Source organism: Gadus chalcogrammus, chromosome 4, assembly GCF_026213295.1.
Source record: "Gadus chalcogrammus isolate NIFS_2021 chromosome 4, NIFS_Gcha_1.0, whole genome shotgun sequence".
Lineage (NCBI taxonomy): Eukaryota > Metazoa > Chordata > Actinopteri > Gadiformes > Gadidae > Gadus > Gadus chalcogrammus.
Genome location: NC_079415.1, coordinates 5,245,381 through 5,265,128, shown reverse-complemented (window position 1 = coordinate 5,265,128; position 19,748 = coordinate 5,245,381). Strand labels below are relative to the sequence as shown.

The window sequence follows — 19,748 nt, the reverse complement described above, 5'->3', positions numbered from 1 at the left end:
ATATTAATTGACATGCCAACACCACAATGTAATGTCCATGCTACAAACATTTCGTAGTTTATACATTACTGAAAAAAAGTACAAGCAAAGATACAAGCAAAAAAAACCTAACATCTTTATATAGTACTTGGTACTTCAATGGACAAGGCTGGCAGAGTGTGTCAAAAAAGTCTTAACGAACAGCAGAACTGTTTTCACATTCACACGTTAATGTCTATTACCCCAGCAGCACATGATGCCTCGATAATCTATCTATATAGGAAGGAAGTTAGGCATCAAGGCCTACAACTACACAACAGACGTCCGGATTTGCACCCTCAACCTTTGCCCCTATAACCTGAATAGCTCTTGCACAAACTGTTTTCCCTTCCATGTAATCACACCTCATGGAATATAAGAAGGACACCAGTATCCCCAGTAAAAGCCACACTGAGTAGGCCTACAGGTGGTCTGAGGCTAAAAGAGCTTCGGGGACAAGGTCGGGGACAAGGAGTGCAAGGTCCAAGGTTATGATATGTGTGTTGCCTTTATATGTTCAGACCGATTCTTCAACCAGCCCCTTGTATATTCGGATACTCACCCTAAAGGTTTGCTCATGGCTGAGTCATCAAACGAGCTGTGCAGTTATAGATTTAGGAATATTAAAGACAGCTGTTGCTTTAATGTCATGGCCCGAATCAAAGGTTCAAAGTATGCACTGAGTCCATTGTCCAATGTTCAATCAACACTCAGATGTGTGCCATAAATGTATTTAACTTGATAATCCTATTACAACTTTCACTGAATTCTCTACTGTAGGTCTATTCATCCTAGTATATATTCCGTGCCTTAGTATTTATCGTAAACACTTATGAATATGATATATAGGCTGCATAAAACTTAAACTGTTTCCCATTTGATCAATCAATCACCTTGTATTTCATTAATTAGACCTTTATTTGATCAGGTTACGTCCCATTAAGCAGTCATTTAAAACTTTTAAGGGTAAACATTTCTGTTAGAATCCCTCTTCAGTTCTCCTCATAATGAGCTCCAGTCCAGCCCGGACCATTGATTAGCAAGCGGTTGAAATGATCCCTAACTTGAACACGTCCGCCACCTAGTGGTGAGGACTCATCACGGAGACAGTTGAGCGTTCACAAGTAGGCGGATGTTTTGGTTTAATTACTTGTGCATGTCTCTATACTCAACACCATCCCCAAGGAACATCAATAAACCAAACCTCGATGTTGTATAAGGTAAATCAAGTCCTAAACAAAATACTTCTGTTTAGTTTTTACAATAGTCTGTTTTGCATTTCAAATGATTAATTTGAGACAACATGAATAAATAGACGACGACAAAGTAATACAAAGAGGCTTCAGCTTTATTCATCATTAGAGTAAGCCTTGAAGTAGTTATAAAGTGATCCTTTGCAAGCATACCCATTTCCCCAGATCCCTGCCGATTTATTGTTGAGAGGGCAGCTGTCTCCCCCAATTCAGAATTAAAACCAACCCTATCCTGCTGGTCAATGGATGTGGACTTAATCCGTTTTTTTTTTGTATTCTTCGGTTCAAGCACTGGGGCAGCTGCAAATAAAACTTCTTGTCAAACGAAGATACTTTTGATAATATACCACGTCTCTTCAAGGATATATCTACTCTCCGAGGCGTTGTGCCTAGTGGCCACCAGATGGCGCTGTTTCTCCACAATAGAGTAGTGAACTTGATGGTAAGTGCATAAACAGCAGACCAGGGGATGCTGAAGAAAACAGGCGGGTGCGAGAACGTTGTGTGCAATTAGTGTCCAACTGCGATCTTTTGTCTGGCTACTTCGGGGCCACTTGGGCCATTGGCCTCGTTTGCGCCATATGCCTTGAATGAGCTGTCACAACGCATGGTCATCTAGACGTGACATTACCAGCAGCTGCACATACAAGCAAAGTCCTACATACAGTATATAATGGCGTTGAGCACTTCACAGAATTGCAATAAGTTCAGGTAACAAATTTCGATGCTGATGTGTTGTATTTTCAATATGTTATCAATTATGACTGAGATGCATCTTAACCGTTATTCAGTATTTAAATAACATAGGCTAGTATAACGTTTAGGGGATGGCCTTAAGTTTTCATTCGGATGATCATTCATACCATGCATATCCAAGCATGAACACGAAACCAGGTTTATCCTAGAGAGAATTTTAGTAAAATAATTATAAAATACTGCAACTTTATAACTAGTTGGACGGGGGTTTATGAAGGTGGAGATTATGTAATCAACAATGATCTACATCTGATGTTTTTGAACAGCCTCCCACAATGACATGTGTATTCCAACAACCATTGCAAAGAGAAGCCTCATATCATGATAGTCTATATTGTTTATAATGATAACAGTGTAATGTGTGAACCATGTCGGGCCTGCTGTGGTTAGAATAACCAGCGCGCGCTCAAAAGGGCCAGATATCGCGCCCTATCAGTTAAGCGCCTGCGGGAAACGAATGTGTTGCTTATGGAAAGGGAGAGGCGGTAAAGTGTACGTTATTAATATCCACATTTGAATATTCCTTGTTAACATTTCCGTGTTCCCGAGTTAAAAGAAGGAGCTGGTCGGTCTAGCTGGCTGCCCAAGCGGTTATTGGATGGGCTCTGGGAGGCTAACTTTAGCATTCATATAGCATCGACCTTCGCGCAAACTGCATTAATCGATACGTTTGATCAGCTCCCATCAGCACGGGTGTCGAACAACCGTCCACATCACCAGAAAAGTCGGTAAACAACGTTCACCATCAGACGTGTCCGGGTCTTTCCCCTTTCACCTCGACGCGTTAGCTCATTAGCATAGCAGGCTATCGCCTCAACGAGCCGCGTCTCCTGAGCTACTCAGAATTCACTTCCTCGAAGACGTCGAGCCCAAACGTGCGCGAGGTGAACCCGGGCGGCGCATCGCACGGCCGTCGCCCGCCGTATGGATTCGAGCCTCGGGTGGATAATGTGCATATCGCGCCTCCCGCGCTCCGCTGTCTACTGTCAAATCCTCAAAATGGGGTCCGCTAACGCGCGTCTCCGCCATTTTGTGACAGGTTCTTCCCGGAGCGGAGGGGAGCGTGTAATGGTTGAACCCCGTCAGGAGGAGGGCCGACTGGCAGCTCAGCAGGGATCAGGAGAAATATCACACTATCCCCAGAGGTTTAAAAAAATACCTTTGAAGAGATAGGGGGATTCAATCACAACTTCATATCAATAATTACACTGCTGACACAATATCTGGCATAAAAGCTAAGACGAGATTAAATAATGCTTTTAATTGAAATGTGCAAAAGTTCAATATGGAGGAGAAAAGCTGACATTAAGATGTTATATTAAACATTTATCATCCCTGCCTATAATGCTAACGTTCTTTTTAGTTTTTATTCAACTGACAAAAAGGTAATAATCAAGTAATCCAATAATCTAGTATCCTAATTATAAATCGTATCCCCCCCAACACGCTTAATAAAAACACCGGGTACAAGTAGCGGTGATTGGTTCATGGACTCATGTCAGAATCCACTTCGTACCAGCACTGCGACCACACCATAGCTTCCCGTCACCCTCATCCCGACCGCCGAGTCACAAACTTTACTTTAATTGCACAAACTCCGAGGCAGAGATGATCGCACAAGCATCCCTGGCGAGGGATCCGTTTACGGTGTGCATAAAGCGGGGTTTCTTCGGGAGGAGATGCTCCTGTTGGTGTTGTGTACTATTCACTGGGCAAAGTTAACACAAGTAAACACAATCAGATCACCAGTGATCCAATCAAAGTGTACAACTTTAATGTGGAACATTGTTAAAGTTAAAGTTTTCCACTTGAATCGCAGAGGTCCCCATCCCCCCGCGGACCATGTCAGCGCGGCCCTGACCGTTTCCGACGGGGGTCGTTAAGTTGCAGATGAGCCCTAAAAGAGAGAATCACCGTCTATTGTTCCGATAGAGCGCGGCACACGGTGCAGTACCGCGGCCCGGCCGCAGGGGGCGCTGCGTGCAGCTCGGGCCCGCGGCCTCCACGTCTTTTTGTCTGCCGCTCTACGGTGTGTGTGTGTGTATGGTGTGTGTGCGATTGCTCGGAGCCGCGTCCGTAACACACTGTCAAACCCCTCCAAACGACTTACTATCGCAACCCGGAGCGTTAATTAAACATCTTTCACGGCGGCGTGTTGGATCCACCGGGGAAAGCGTCCGTGTTTGCGGGTGTTCTCCTGAAGTTGGTCCTGGTGAAGCGGCGGCTCTGTGGGCATCAGTCTTTATTAGCGGGCTGCTGGCGCTCTCCGGGCTATCAGCTATTTCTTTAACTTTTTAAACACGCAGCTTCGCGAATGACTGAGCGCCGGCGGAGTATGGGATCCTTGGTGTCTTAGGAAGCCAGTCAGCGGGTCCTGGGCCGTTTTTGCATGCAAAACAATGGCAAATTCGACGGGGAAAAATGTACCAGACCAGCGGAGGAAAGGACAGGCTTTCCTGGACGAGCTGCGGCAATTCCACCAAAGCAGAGGGTGAGAATGGGGCGTCTTTATCCACCATAAATATAAGTTTAATTACTCTTTGCATGTCCCCGATCACGACACAAGACTGTGGTGTAAACATCCATGCGTGTATTTCACGTGTTTTCCCTTCAGATCACCGTTCAAGAAGATTCCTATCGTGGGTGGGAAAGAGCTGGACCTGAATGCGCTCTACATCAGAGTCGTCTCTTTAGGTGGATTCGCAAAGGTGAGTGCAACTAAAGTGCAATTTCCCACACTGGCTGACCGTGTACCCTCCGCCGGACCCCTCCAAGTCTGTTCGGGGTGCATTTCGGGGCTCATCAGCCCTGGTATCTACCGGGAGGACCGAGTCGCTGGTCGGCCTTGTGCTAGTCCGCCGTGTGTGTGTGGTGGTGTGGAGGCTTGTGTTGTGTTTGAATCCGGAGTCGGTCCCACTCAGAGTGCAGTCGGAGCGACTCAAAATCAGCGGGCACTTATAACATCGATTATCGGCCCGGAGCACCGGCCGGGAGGAGAGCTCCCTGCTTGGGGGGCCAGAAATTCGGTATATTTCACCGAGTTTTGAGGAAGCCTTGCTCCTCGCCATAGCCATCTTTGGCTTAATGGCTGATCACAAAATGTAGGCCTCAAAGGCCCGCGTACTGAACACAGTTCATGGTAAAATCACCCCCCCCCAGACGGGCTTGGTGGCTCCAGCCCGCCGCGGTGTGAGACTGGAGGTGGATGGTGGGCTCCTGGGGGGCCCTGGTGGGTTAGCACGAATAAACGGAAAAGTAGTCCATGTAGCCTGTTAGCTCTGCGGCTAACTAGCAACAACAGTAACGATAGTGGCCGTTGAAAGCAGGTCGAACTAAACTGTACTGTAAACTACACCACGGCTGTCTGGGCGACTGGGGACGTAATTCTACTTTGGTTCGACTGGTTTTTAATTTGTGAATTTGTAATTTTAGCCCGATTTCCGTGTTTCCTTTATGGCGGTAAAGATATTTCCAGGTATTATACGTTCAGCCTCGATGCGTGTTAACAACAGATGGTTATAACATAACGTGAACGATCCTTCTACCAAGCGTTGTTTTGGAGGTTTGTTTCTTTCTAAATATTGTTTTTCTTCATACAGGTCTCAGACAAGAACCAGTGGTCCGAGCTCGGAGAAGACTTTAACTTTCCCCGGAGTTGTTCCAATGCGGCATTTGCTTTAAAACAGTACTACCTGAGGTAAGACGCATGGCCGTTCGGCCGACGAGCCTCCTTTCTGGCGGCATGTGGGGAGTGTTTACAAATGTTCCAGGCAGCCACCGACGATGGGACCGCTCAGCAGCATGGCGTGCTGCCTCAGTCCCTCGCATCAGGCAGGAGATGCATCCTCCTCAATGGGCTTAGCGAGCATCTCTTTGTTGTAGGTTCTCCGATTTGGGAATTAGATTACGTGGTTGCTTACTTTGATACTCTGATAATTCAAGCCAACTGTTCTCTGTGCAGAAGTTACATTGTGTGCAAGACCAGGACAGGCACTTCGGTTCTGCATGGATCAACTGGTTGAATGGCTCTGGGTTCTTTTTACACAGTCGTACACATCCTCAGCCTTTCAGTGTGGTGTAAATTAAACTCCCTCCAAAACCAGGCTCATGTGTCATGGCCATAGTGGTTTACCTCTTTTTGTAGCAGGAATATGGCTTGCTGTATTTTGATATTTTAAGGCATAGGGTAACTCTTTTTGAGGACGAGTCCAGTGTGGATGATTTTAAGTGTCCCCTTTACTACTGTTTGCATTACAATTACTATGTTTAGAGACTGACAGCCATATCGACTCATTTATTTGTAGTCATGCCATTAAACGGTTTTGTAAGATTATAAGTATTTTTGATTTATTGAACTAATATTATCCATATGGCACCTTTCTGTGGAGCTCTGCTGAGTTGGTTCTCTGCTGCATGTGAGATGCCACTTGCAGGGAAATGAGAAAAACGGTTGGATTTTAACCGAAAAAGAAGTGAAGTTACTGATTGATGTTTTTTCTTTATTTGCAACAATGTGAAAATGTTTTGATGGTCATTTTCTTTGATTGTTGTGGTGGGGTCACTTTTTAACATGGCTTGTGTTTATAACCACTGCTGTAAGCTGTTGACCAGATCTTCATCCTCTCTACCTGGGTTCTTATGGTTGTTTTTACAAACCGGGGCACTATGCTGCAATCTGTTGAGCTGTTTATTGAAGTTATAAAAAGTATGTAGGCAAGACCTTGTCTTCCAGCAGAGTGGGAGACAAATGATCTACTGCATCACTGCTGAGAAACCTGTGGCTATTTCCACAAGAAAATAGGTTAAGACAGGGAATGTTGTGGGCAGCTCTCTCCCTCTCCTGGATCATAGAGCTTCCGTCCCAAGTTAGGAATCAGTCTTTTTTTCCCCCCATCAGTAATTTCCATATTTCTCGTCATGTGATCCATTCACATTCCATGTTAGCAATTATTTCAGCAGACGCAAACGTTTGAAAAACCTATGCCATGCTAATGACCGAGAAGTTATGCAATGTAAGGTATACCATGTTGGATTTGTAACTAATGCGTGATCTGCCCTTGCAATGACATTAACGCATTGTTTTTATTCAGTTTGGGTGACTGTGTTGTTTATCGTGTTTTGAGGAGAGGTAGGCTCTCCCTAGGTCAGCCCCCCCTGCTTGATTTGTGTTGCCCTGGCACCTCCTTATGAAAGGAACAGATGGAGAGCCTTGATTTACCAGCTCCTCGTGCAGACCTTAACCTGTGCTCTCTCTCTCGCCTCGGCACCTAAACGGCTTCATTACATTTTAAAATTGGACTTAAGTCAATGCCGCTCACACCGGCTAGGCAGAACAGGTTCTACTTTCCCCAAGAAGAGCACTTTGTCAAGGCATGTGTTGGCGCGGGGTCGGACTTGTGACCTCTTGTTGCTGGAGGGGTTAATCACCCCGTCACACCGGTGTCCCATCCTGCTGTCTGTAACGATCCTTCGTAGTCCCCGGCCAGTGGCCTCCTCGTTGCTGGGTTAACATCTGAAATGTCCTCTGATGACATTTTCAGTGTGGACTGCTTGCGTTTCCCGACTGGGGGAGGAGACAGTAACCCTTAAAATCATGCTGCTGTTATAGTATTATTATTAATTCAGTGCAGAGCAATACTACATTTTAAGACTCGACCCTCTTGTTTCTCCTGCTGTGCTGTTGCTCGTTTCTCGCTGTGTTATTATGACCGGGTCTGGTTCCTCTGTGGGCGAACTCATTTGCTTGGTTGTCACACTCTACCGAATTTCCACTTCTCACTCGTGGCGGTACTTAGAACGGCCTTCAGTGGGTTCGGTACAACCGGACAGCTGAATATTTTATGCGTTTAGGAAGTCTGAACTCACCAGCCAGGAGATGGTTGTTCCTCCTGCCTGTGCTGAACTCTCACCAGTGAGACTGGTCGTCCTGGTTCTGACCGGAGGTTTCTACCCGTCTCGGATCCAGAAGTCAGAGTGGGCTACGGCTGAACTTCTGGATGGAAATGGCACAGCTCCTGGGCAGGAAACCAGAGAGTGCGAGGGGCGGAGTTACGCCGCGTTTCATGTTTTGTTACGGAGACATTCTTCTGATAGCAAACTCGTTGGCGAGTGGTAAAACAGTGTTTTCAGAAGTCTATTTCAGTATTAACACAACGGCCAGTCTATAACACGGGTATCATTTTGAAACTTTACGGACAATTTGTCAAAGGCTGTCCGTGTCCGGAAAGAATGTTTTAGCTCTTCTTCCTAACGGCTACGGAAAAAGTTTAGTTTACTATGCAGTGCTGGCCAAGTTTGTGTTCCTACATATTAAAGATAAGGATGAGAGACGGTGTGTCGACCACGCTGTAGTCTCTATAAGCAGGCTGAGAACAGCCAGAAGGGCGCTGCTATCTATCTAGTCCATTCCTCCAGTCGTTGGTTAAAAAACATAGTGCTCCACCAATCTCTCATCGGTCCATGGTGTGACATTTATGGAGGCAAAATGTGGGCCATTCTCACCCTCTGTGGTCCAGTGTTGTTTGAAGGATGGATACAATAACGGTACGCTGGTCGGGTTACACCGGGGGAGATTGTCCTGAACACCTGTCTGCCGTCCTTTTGATCTGTCGGATTTCATGGGTCTTGCACTGACTGCTGCCTCCTTTTTTCTCCCCCTCTCTCCTCTGATGTGCCGAGACGTCTTTGACAGAACAGTGCGAACAAACCAACTCCCTGCAGGCACTGTACTTCATTCGGTGCAATAAAAGATGTAAAATAAAAACAGAAGGGAGAAATTGTGTTTGGGGTTCTGCAATCCTTTTGGGTGCGCGGTCCGGCTGGCTCTTGGGCGCTGGTCCACTGGGAAACCTCTACTCACTTGTGTTTTTTTTTTTTTTGCCAGGCGGCAGACCGGTCGGTCTGGCCTATCGAAGCAGCTACTTGAATCGAGTGAGTTGGCTGTAGTGTCTCCTCCAAACATTTGCCAGCGTAGTCACTAAGTGGTTCTTGTGGGCATGTTCTGGGCTGTGTGGGCTGCAGACTGGCATCGCTGTATGCGGCTCCGCGCTGATGTGACCAATTCGCAGGCTAACGCTGGGAATGTTGTGAACTGATGGATGTTTTGATAATCGACCGCCACCCACTGAAGAGGAAAACATGCGTTCTCGTTTTCTCTGCTGGCATTTCTGTCCGTGTGTTGCAGACTCAGACACGGTGATGTAAGACAAATACTGTCCCCCTAGGCTTTCTGCTCTGGCTTTGAAAGCGGGTATCTCATGTGATTGTGAAGGGAACTCTATTGTCACGTTGACCTTAATGTTTCACAGCTAATGTTGATGGCGTCTTACTGAAAACACATTCTGAAGTTGCACACACTGCAATTTTAAGAGGTACGGTCAAGTGACTGGAAATCATAGATTTCCTACAATATGTGCGTGATCCACCTTTTATTGATGGTGTTGTCGGTGAGCTGGGGTTTGTAATGGCTCGTACAGTTGAAATAATGGCTTAGTAAGGTCAAACCAAACTGCTGTTGGGGTTTATGAATAGTCTGGATCCCATCCAATTGGACAAATGCACTGACCAATGTTGGTGCATGTGTGGCCGTGGCCACAAGGGGGCAACACATTCCCAGACACGGGAGACACCCAGAGGGCGTGTAGGCCAGCGATGAAACAGACATGCTAGCCTAAGGAATTCTCTGATCCATATCACCTGCGTGATCACTCAGCGAACCCTGTACGCTGGAGGCACAGTGTTTTTGATCTCTCAACGCTTTTACAACTCTGCCGAGCCATTTGGTTTGGATTCTGGTTTTGACGTGTATTCATTTTTTCCCCCTTGAGATTAAACCTGCACTGGGGGGAGGGGGGCAATGGGTTGGGTGGAAACGTTGAGCTGTCGACTTGACTCCGAACTTTAAAGCTGTGAGGCCGAACATGTCGGCTGGCCTTTTAATGTTGTGGACGGCTGGGTGAGGGGCTGGCCTCGGCCCGCGCTCAGACAGCGTTTGATGACACGGCGAAGTGCAGAATAAGCGCTCGCAGGGTCTCTCTCTCTCTCTCCCTCTGTTCCGCCTCCCTCCCTCCCTCCCTCCCTCCCTCTTTACACTCTCTCCAAATGGAGTCTGGGTGTATTTTTAGTCCAGCGTGTCACGTGCAGACCGCGGACGGGGGATTACCTTGGCTACGAACGAGCCAGAGCTCATTCAGAGGCGGCCGCCAGCTCTGACTCACGCGGGCTGCTCCACGGTCTGCCTAGGGGGGGCTCCACGCCGGCCTGCCTAAGGGGGGGGAGGGGCACTCCACGGTGGGCCTCAGGGGGGGCTGCTCTCAGGGCGGCTGGGCTGGCTATTTATGGTGGGCTGGTTTGGTAGTATCATTTGGTCAAGTATGGTTATAGTATCGTGGTGTGTGTGTGTGTGTGGTAGGTTTGTGTCTGGTAGGTTGGAAGGTAGCAGTGTGCTGTTTTTTATTTTATTTTTTAGGTTTAGTATTCCAGGTTTACCCTTCATCTCCCGATAGTGTTAATAGTTAGATTGTAAATTCAAAATGAATAGGAAGACGAGATCGAAAAGCAAATGCGTGGCGGATAAAAACCAAACCTCAGGGATTTTCAGGAGTAACCGGACCAAACTAGCTCTGTGGGCTCCTGTTGGTTTGCTCCGAGGTAACCCAGGGCTGGTGATTTACATGCACAGGGGCTGTTGTAGCCCGTAGTAGTAGTCATCGTAGTAGTAGTCGTAGTAGTAGTCGTCGTAGTAGTATTGTTGCATTGCTGGCGGCGTCGCATCGCGAGCATAGTCATCATTTCCGTCAGAAGGCAGACATGACAAACGGTGTTTTATTTTTAGACGGACGGCTCCTGAGTTGTGGGCGGTGAGCAATACCAAGCGCACACGATAGTACCAGACGCACACAGCGAGATGGCTGGACTATGTTGTTGCCTCCTCGAGATTTGAATAGCCAGGGGGACTGAAATGGAAGGTGAGACTTGTGTTTCTTCTGAGGAGTGTGGGGGGCTGTCTGGCTGTCTGTAGATGTGCCGTCAGAGCTCAAGTCATTGCCTTTATGAAAGCATGCCTGCTGCACGTGCAACCGCTCTGCAAGTTGTTTATCAGGGAATCAGTTTGGTGTATTTTATCAAGGCGTTGCTCTATTTGTCATTGTGTGTGTGCGCCCGTGTGTGTGTGTGTGCGTGCGTGCGTGCGTGCGCGCGCTCTCGTCTGCATGTCGTAATGTTTTTGGCATCTTTTACTTGAGGTGTTGATTAAACCGCAGACTGCTCAGTCAAGACTCTGGCATCAGGAGGAAGTAGATGGCTGTTGATAACATCCACAGCAGTGCCGCTTTCACTGCACTTGGTGCTTCATTCAGCTCTCCCTTGGAGCATGTCAGGCCTGTTGAATGCTGTCCACTCCGGCCGTTGAGCGGGGGGGGGGGAGGGACTAGTGTTGTTGTCTGGTTTTATTTGATCTTTTGTTTTGGTGTCGAATTGCCTGATGTGGTCGGTGTCTCTTTGGTCGCGGTTTACCTCGTGAAAACGGGCTTGATCGGGGGGATGCACAGAGGAGGACTGGATACACAGAGCGCCACGACGAACACGAGAGTTGTTCCGTTTGTTTAGCAGGCACTCTCACCCCGATTGATGCGGTGGGGGGGTGTAAACCCAGGTGCACACACACTGTACAGCGGCAGGTGTCTGGTAACCGGTTTAGAGTTGGCTCCCGCGTAGGCTGAGGATGTCGGGGATACACCCTGTTTGGCTGTACAGGACACCGGGCAGTTGGGGAGGTGGATAATGGAGAGATTATCGCCTTGTTTACGGATGTAACCCAAGCACTGATGGTTATGACGTTGAACTGGAACAAAAGGCAGCTGTCTGTCGGTGTGCGGTTTAGAACGCACAATCGTAACCCGTATCTTGGTTACACATCTGCACTGTGTCACACCTGGTGACTTTCTACCTGAGCATTGTCGTTCTATTCACCTGTGTCTCTGAGCATTGTCTCTCTACTCAACACAATGTTTTGGATTTCTTCTTTTATATGTATTTGTATACATCTATTTTTAAAGGTTTACTCATGAGCAAGAAGGCCGTAACAACAGAAAACTGCTTTTGATTTTATCTGCATTGCAATGAATTGTACCTGCCTTTTGAAACCACGGCAGTAGAGTCTTGCAGAGTAAATAATTAATCTGCATGACTTCACTTAAAGAGGAATCCAAGGCGCTCCGCTCTCGCCTCAATAAACACTGGGTAACTTATGAAAGAATTGCTAAGTGGTAACCTGATGTGTCTCTTTCTTTGTCTTTGTGTCTCTGGCTCTCTCTGTCGCTCTCTCTGTTTGTCGCTCTCTCTGTCTCTCTATATCGCTCTCTCCCTCTCTGTGACTCTTTCTCTCTCTCTCTCTCTCTCTCGCTCTCTCGCTCTCCCTCCTTCTCTCCGTCTCTCTCTCTCTCTCTCTCTCTCTCTCTCTCTCTCTCTCTCTCTCTCTCTCTGTCGCTCTCCCTCCTTCTCTCCCTCTCTCCGTCTCTCTCTCTCTCTCTGTCGCTCTCCCTCCTTCTCTCCCTCTCTCCCTCGCTCTGTCTCTCTCTCTCAACAGATACTTGGAGAAATATGAGAAAGTACACCACTTTGGGGAGGACGATGACGAGTCGCCACCGGGGAATCCCAAAATTTCTCTTCCAATCGGTGCAATTCCCTGCTCCTATAACTACCAGCAACACACTGTATCAGGTAGGCCTTCCTAGCTCCCAACCAGCAACAGCTGTTTCGATGTTCAACTGTTCACAGTGTTCTGCCTGGCCGTTGTGAACATCCATAGACTATTACTTTTGCCGACTTTTTATCTCATTTTTTAACTTGCTTGTAGCAGCATTGTTTAAAAATAATAGATGAAACAACCCCTTTTTGTCGGCGGATGTTGCATATCAACACCACGAGAAGTGCTTGTGCGACTCTTAATCGCAGCAATCCCCAGATAACGTTCGGAATTACAACCTTGACATTTGCTGACTCCTACCAGCAAATTATTCATGCTCCCCAGACGGTTTAGGGATGTCTGTGACCTTCTTAAAGCAGTGGAACTGTGTTGAAACAGAGGTAGGTAACAAGAGTGGAGTAATCATCAAACCCGGAGTATCATTTGATTGTGTGCGCTCGGTCTGTCACTGGTATTATCTGTATGGCGTGTCCAAGGCTTACAGGCTCATTTCATCTAATAGGAATGGGTGGCTTTCTAAGCCTGCTCTACTGCTCCATGCTTTGTTTAAAGTTGTGCAAGCAATGTTTTGAGTCTAGATCTACAGCCAGTCTTGGTGGGCGTAAAAGTCTAGGCCAACACACACCTCATTGCCATAGGGGTGAGATTCTGGAAACTGCATAAAAACCTAAATAAATTGTATGCAGCCCACAGTTTCTGTCTCTCCCGCTAACCCCTAAATCACCAATCATCTCATGGGCTGAAGTGTGGCTGAACCCACATTCACGGCACCTCATCATTCTCTAAATACAGATGTGGTGGTGAACTTCAGAAAGAGTTCAGAAGGACGATCGTTCTTCCAAGTGAAGCTGTTCTTAGCAGCACTCTATGAAGCTGAAATATCGCTCTGTAGGCCCGGACTACGATAAACATGAGGCTTGTACTGAAACCGTTGTTTCTTGTTGTCGTTCGCTCCCCCTCCCAGACTATCTCCGCCAAAGCTATGGGTTGTCGACGGACTTCGCGGCGCCGTGCGACTACAACAAACTGGTGCTGTCGCTGCTCTCGGGCCTGCCCAACGAGGTGGACTTCGCCGTCAACGTGTGCACCCTGCTCTCCAACGAGAGCAAGCACGCCATGCAGCTGGAGAAGGACCCGAAGCTGGTGACCCTGCTCCTGGCCCACACTGGCGTCTTCGACGACTGTACGTGGTTCCCTTAGCGACGCTGCCTCTTCCCGGTTTTTAACCGGGCGGACGATTTGAGAAATTTGCAATTGTTTAATTTTCTTTTAGGGATGGCGACTTGACGTTCCATATTAACGTGTTTATAAGTGTTATTTAATCCATCTTCCGACTGCTAATTGTACCCTTTGGAGACGATGAATGCTATAGACATTATACATGCTTTTATGTGACATTGTTATTACACTCGGTCACGGCTACACAAGCCTAAAGGATAAATGAGAAGTCCATTGTCAGAGGCATCCAACTAACTCGGGGTGTGAATCCCACCAAGCAGTCTCTCTCCCCCCCCCCCCCCCCCCCCCCCCCCTGAGTGTTTGAAGATCAAAGCATCTTTTCTTCCTCGATGCCTTGAAGTGCGCATCCTAACTTTGTACTGGGAGGGAATAGAGGAAGCATATGGAACCGCTGTTGGAACGCTCTCTGTAACGTTCTCTCTCGCGTTTTGTTTCCCCCAGCGCTAGGCAGCTTCTCTGGAGTGTTTGGGGCCGACTGGAAGGAGAACACGTCCCGGGACTTCGTCAGGGTAAGGCCGGACTAATCCCTTTCCTAGAATCCGATTATTCTATTCCTAACACAAAAGCTTTTGGGGGGCAATCTTCTGTTTTGCCTCAAGGATGTAAACCGAATCAAAGCCTGGATTGTACAATCCCTGTTCCACGTCAGTGTACCGTGCAAAAAGGAATACTCCTATTTTTCGGATTCATAAATAATTGACAATGAACGTGACCTCGGATGGTCAGCTTGTGGTTGAGGGCCTGGATGGGCCGGGCGGTGTACCCCCTAACCCTAACCCTGGCCTTGTGCTTCCTTAGTTCTGGAAGGAGGTGGTGGAGGATGTGGAGATCAGGGAGCTCATCTGGGACAGGAGGAGCCCAACGCATGGTGAGTAGGACGGCTTCGCTCTACCAGCGTTTCCCCCATTCCATCGGAAATCACATCAGACAAAAATAAAATGAAAAGGCACGAATGACTCCTTTATTGTGAACTCTCTGTAGTCTTTAGTTCGGCTACCAGAAAATACTTAAATGGAGTTCTTGTTTTACATTTAAAACGATTACCACGGGGTGTTGATTAGTTTTCCAGAAGCCATTACATTTTCCCCACTAACACGTCTCCCAGTGGAGTCCAGTAGCCACTCCCCCCCCCCCCCCATCCCCTCACAGCACAGCACTGCTCAGACTAACCAAGCCTCTCTCTTTGACTCTCTCTCTGTCCCTCTGTCTCCCTTCCTCTCGCTCTCTGTCTCTGTCTGTCTGTCTGTCTGTCTGTCTGTCTGTCTGTCTGTCTGTCTGTCTGTCTGTCTGTCTGTCTGTCTGTCTGTCTGTCTGTCTGTCTGTCTACCTTCCTCTCTCTGTCTGTCTGTCTATCGCTGTCTGTCTGTCTATCGCTGTCTGTCTATCGCTGTCTGTCTGTCTATCGCTGTCTGTCTGTCTGTCTACCTTCCTCTCTCTGTCTGTCTGTCTATCGCTGTCTGTCTGTCTGTCTATCGCTGTGTGTCTGTCTGTCTGTCTATCGCTGTCTGTCTATCTCTGTCTGTCTGTCTCTGTCTGTCTATCTCTGTCTCCCTCTGTCTGTCTATCTCTGTCTGTCTCCCTCTGTCTGTCTATCTCTGTCTGTCTCCCTCTGTCTGTCTATCTCTGTCTGTCTATCTCTGTCTCCCTCTGTCTGTCTATCTCTGTCTGTCTCCCTCTGTCTGTCTATCTCTGTCTGTCTGTCTCTGTCTCCCTCTGTCCGTCTTGGTCGATCCCTCTCTCCCTCGCCCCTCAGACGGCACGTCATCGGACGCCCCCGTGCCGGCGCTGTTCCACCCGCCGCGGGCGCCCGGCATCAGCGACATGGAGGCCCAGCGGGTGCTGCAGGTGGCGGTGATCCTGCGCAACCTCTCCTTCGAGGAGACCAACGTGAAGCTGCTGGCGGCCAGCCGCACGTGCCTGCGCTTCCTGCTGCTCTGCGCCCACTGCAGCCTCATCTCCCTCCGCCAGCTGGGCCTGGACACGCTGGGCAACGTGGCCGCCGAGGTGGGTCTGACCCCCGACTTTATTTGTATGGCCCTTTTCATGCAAGCTAATGTGACACAAAGTGCTTAATACGATCCCCCCCCCTCGCACGACACACCCAGCGATATTCACACATGTAACAACAAACCTAAAGCGATGTCTGTGTGAAAATGGATATACTGTATAAGTTGTTTAATTAAAAGCCACTTAAAGGTAAAAATGGGCAAGTGCTTTTCAAACCTTAGTGTCAACCCCAGGATTTTGAGTTTGCTCTTAAAAATATCCGCACTCTGTGTTGTTGTTGTTGTTGTTGTGGTTAGTGGCTCAGTTTGTGTTTAGCAGGCGACACGATGCGAGCTGTGAAGTATCTCCGAGAAGACGAGATGAATTCCACTGCTGCTGTTTAGTAGGGACGTGAATCAGCGGGGACTTTATGATGCGATGCTTCCGATTATTCATTGCGATTCTGTAAATATTGTGGTAGACAATACAATTATCGAGGAAGCACAGAATCCCGATATGAACAGGAATCGATTTTTTCCCCCTCCACCCCTAATATAAGCCACGGTAATCTCTCGCTTTTCTCTGATCTTGAAGCATCAACATGCGCTTTGACTTCACAGTGATGTGCGCTCGATCGCAATCGCACGCGCGTCAATGATCAGAAGGACCAGGATGTGGTTTTTATTGTTGCTTTAAGTTAGATCTGCACACGTGTTGGCCTGGCCATTGATTCAGCAAGAAACCACAGCTTGCGTTGGAGCGTCTGGTGTGGTTTAAAGGTGGTGCTTTACTGGAGGAAGCGTGACGGTCTGTGTGGCTAACAAAGGCTTTTTGAGGCCGTGTGTAAATGTTTGGGGGCTATGTGCTGGGCCTTTTGATGTCATTAGGTGATCGGCCGCCATCTTAATATTTCAATATTGTTAGTGGCAATCCTGGAGTTTCATATGATGTTCAACATGTAAGAGTTGAGTGTTTTAGAATCATCATTATTTTATTCATGTTCATGGGGATAATGTCAACCCTAAGATTGATCCAACCCTCCCAGGTGAAGCTAGCACAATTTAAAACGCTAGTGAGCTTTCCCAGTTGCGCCCCCACCACTGATTTCTGTGTTGGTTTCTGTGACAGCAGCACCGTAGAACATCAACGCTCCGCGGCGAATTGCGGCTTTGCTGCACCTCCAGAAACGAACCAGATCCTTAATCCCACCCCAGACGGCGTCTTCATTATCTGTCATTGTTCACGTTCCTCTTTTAAACCTGTGGTTAGACTCCGGCCTAATGGCCCTGCAGACCGGACCTCTGAAGACACCGCCGTAACGTAGGGTTCTGCTCCTCTGTGTCTCCCTACAGGTCCAGCTGGACCCAGTGGACTTTCGGACCACCCATCTGATGTTCCACACCATCACCAAATGCTTGATGTCCAGAGACCGCTTCCTCAAAATGAGAGGTGAGGTTCCGGGCCTGGTCTTGGTGCCGGTCTTGGCCCCGAGTATCGAGGTGTCCCTGAGCAAGGCACCTCAACTTAACTGCTCCCGACGAGCTGGCTGTCGCCTTTCATGGTTAGACACCGCCGTCGGTGTGTGAATGTGTGCATGAATGGGTGAATGTTAGGCGGCAGTGGTGCTTGGGGTGGCTACTGGTTAGAAAAGCGCTGTTGAACTGCAGTCCGTTTACCATTCATCTGCAAACAGGTGACCTCCTGTGGGGTAAGGGTAGGGGACCCCTAGTTTATTTATTTATCTTAAAAGATTTATTTTTGCATTTTTATGCTTTATTATAGAATGAGATAGAGAGTAAGGTATGGGAGTTAGAGAGGAGGACGTGCAGCAGATGACCCCGGGCAGGATTCAAACCCGGGTCGCTGCGTTCAGGACTGAGCCTATATGGTACGCACGCTCACCGGGGTGCTAAACCTTCTCTCTCCTGTCCCCCCCCGTCCCCCCGTCCCGCAGCTATGGAGATCCTTGGCAACCTGAGCAAGGCGGAGGACAACGCGGTGCTGATCTGCGAGTACGTGGACCGGGACTCGTACCGGGAGGTGATCGCCCTGCTCACGCTGCCCGACCTCATGCTGCTCATGTCCTCCCTGGAGGTGCTCTACCTCCTGGCCCAGCTCGGCGAGATCCCCTGCTCCAAGATCGCCTCGGTGGACCACAGCATAGGTACGTCCCCCCCCCCCGACGCGAGCATCGTGCAATCCGGGGACCACTGATGCAATTTAACTATTCAGCTCACTCTGGTATAGAAACTGTTCTGCACATGGTCCTCAACTAAACCAATAAACTAAACTTGAAGAGGTTTTTGCGCGGGTTAAAACGTGCTCAAATCAGCCATGGTCTTCCGCTCCAGAAGAGGCCCGACTCTGTCCATAGTTTGTGTTTATGTCCTGGAAGGACTATTAAACCCAGTGGTTCTCAAACTTTTTGACTTTTTTTTTTTTAGGTCTTAAAGGGGTGATATCATGGTTTTTCGACTTTGCCCTTTCCTTGAGACTCCTATATTAAATATGTGTACATGTTTTACGTTTGCTAAGCTAGAAAAATATAAGTCTGAGCCAGGGGGAGTATTTGCGCCCACTGAGAACGCCACTCAATAAGTGCCTGAAGCAGCACGTTTGTTCTCAAACTTTACTTCCGTAATAGTGTGACAACATACTGTGCAGAAGTTGGGCCTCCTGGCTACCCACAATGTTCATAACTTCCCGGGGGGGGGGGGGCTGTATTTGCCGACGCATGGGCAAGGTGTTGTAACCCTTTTAGTAGTACCCCGAAATGCAATTATTAACCCTTAAAAAGCATGAGATGGGGTATTTGAAATCCTTGCAGTCCCAGCTTCTTATGTTTTTATGCCCACCACGGTAGCATCTGGTAGAGGTTCTGCACAGGTTATAGCGTACTTAAAAGACAGGCGCATACTCCAAGGAACAGGGTATATTTAATGTCCTTGGTATGCTATGTAAACAACAAACGTTGGGCATTCATCCAACATGAAAGGCATAACGAAACGATGGACCGAATACTCAATGCAAGATTTGGCTCGCACAGTGCGACGCAACAAGCAAACAGACTGTTCAGGCATCCGCTGGCAGACGTGAGTGTGTAGGAGTCTACGACACTTTTATATTTTTGACCTGTGAATTGAAGGCGGATGCCTGCCACAACTGTCTGTGGCGAGTCCTGGCTCGTATGGGGGAGAAGAGGTCTGTGTCGCAGGGAGAAGGGTGGGGGGGGGGGAGAAGATCCAAGTCTGATCACAGGCTGACGGGCTGCCAGGACAAGGAGCGACGGATCAGGAGCAATATGGTCCCGTTCCTCTGGCATGTGTCAGTGAGTGAGTGAAGGCTCGTTTGACGAGGGGAACATGGAGTTGAAATGATCAGTCAGTGGCTGGGATGAGCTTTGTTTCATAGGGTTAAATTAAACCTAGAAAAAGTGTCTCAAAGTGGATGCCCATGTCTCCGACGGTCTCTCGTATCGACGGTGGGACATCTCTCCGTCGTTGACCATGACTAACAGAGCGACATGAGGGGGTTATAGCTTTTAGCGATCAGATAGACCGAGTTAGAGAGCGTGTTTACCGTGTGGGACCACCGCGTGGGCGGGTTTCAGCGAGGTAATGAACGGCAGAGAGCGCGCCGGCTGTTTTTCCGTCCAGGCGTGCTCCAGCGTGGAGTACATTCTGCATCCTGTCTGCCATCGAACGCACCGCTAAGTGCGCTTAAGTGTCATCAGCGGGCCACGAGTCAAGTGTAGCTATCAGGATGGAACGCCCCGCGATCGGTACCCACGT

The 19,748-nt window shown here is 48.3% G+C and overlaps 1 protein-coding gene across 1 annotated transcript in view; it reads left to right on the top strand.

Moving 5' to 3' along the window:
• The first annotated feature begins 1,615 nt into the window (after nucleotides 1-1,615).
• arid2 (AT rich interactive domain 2 (ARID, RFX-like)) overlaps nucleotides 1,616-19,748 on the top strand; it is a 29,456-nt gene continuing 11,323 nt past the window's right edge. The window contains exons 1-11 of the mRNA XM_056587500.1: nucleotides 1,616-1,982; nucleotides 3,067-4,518; nucleotides 4,642-4,735; nucleotides 5,627-5,724; nucleotides 12,613-12,746; nucleotides 13,697-13,915; nucleotides 14,413-14,480; nucleotides 14,770-14,839; nucleotides 15,725-15,975; nucleotides 17,310-17,406; nucleotides 17,912-18,121. Of these exons, the coding sequence (XP_056443475.1) occupies nucleotides 4,427-4,518; nucleotides 4,642-4,735; nucleotides 5,627-5,724; nucleotides 12,613-12,746; nucleotides 13,697-13,915; nucleotides 14,413-14,480; nucleotides 14,770-14,839; nucleotides 15,725-15,975; nucleotides 17,310-17,406; nucleotides 17,912-18,121 (1,333 nt within the window). The 5' untranslated portion in view covers nucleotides 1,616-1,982; nucleotides 3,067-4,426. The remainder of the gene's footprint in view (nucleotides 1,983-3,066; nucleotides 4,519-4,641; nucleotides 4,736-5,626; nucleotides 5,725-12,612; nucleotides 12,747-13,696; nucleotides 13,916-14,412; nucleotides 14,481-14,769; nucleotides 14,840-15,724; nucleotides 15,976-17,309; nucleotides 17,407-17,911; nucleotides 18,122-19,748) is intronic.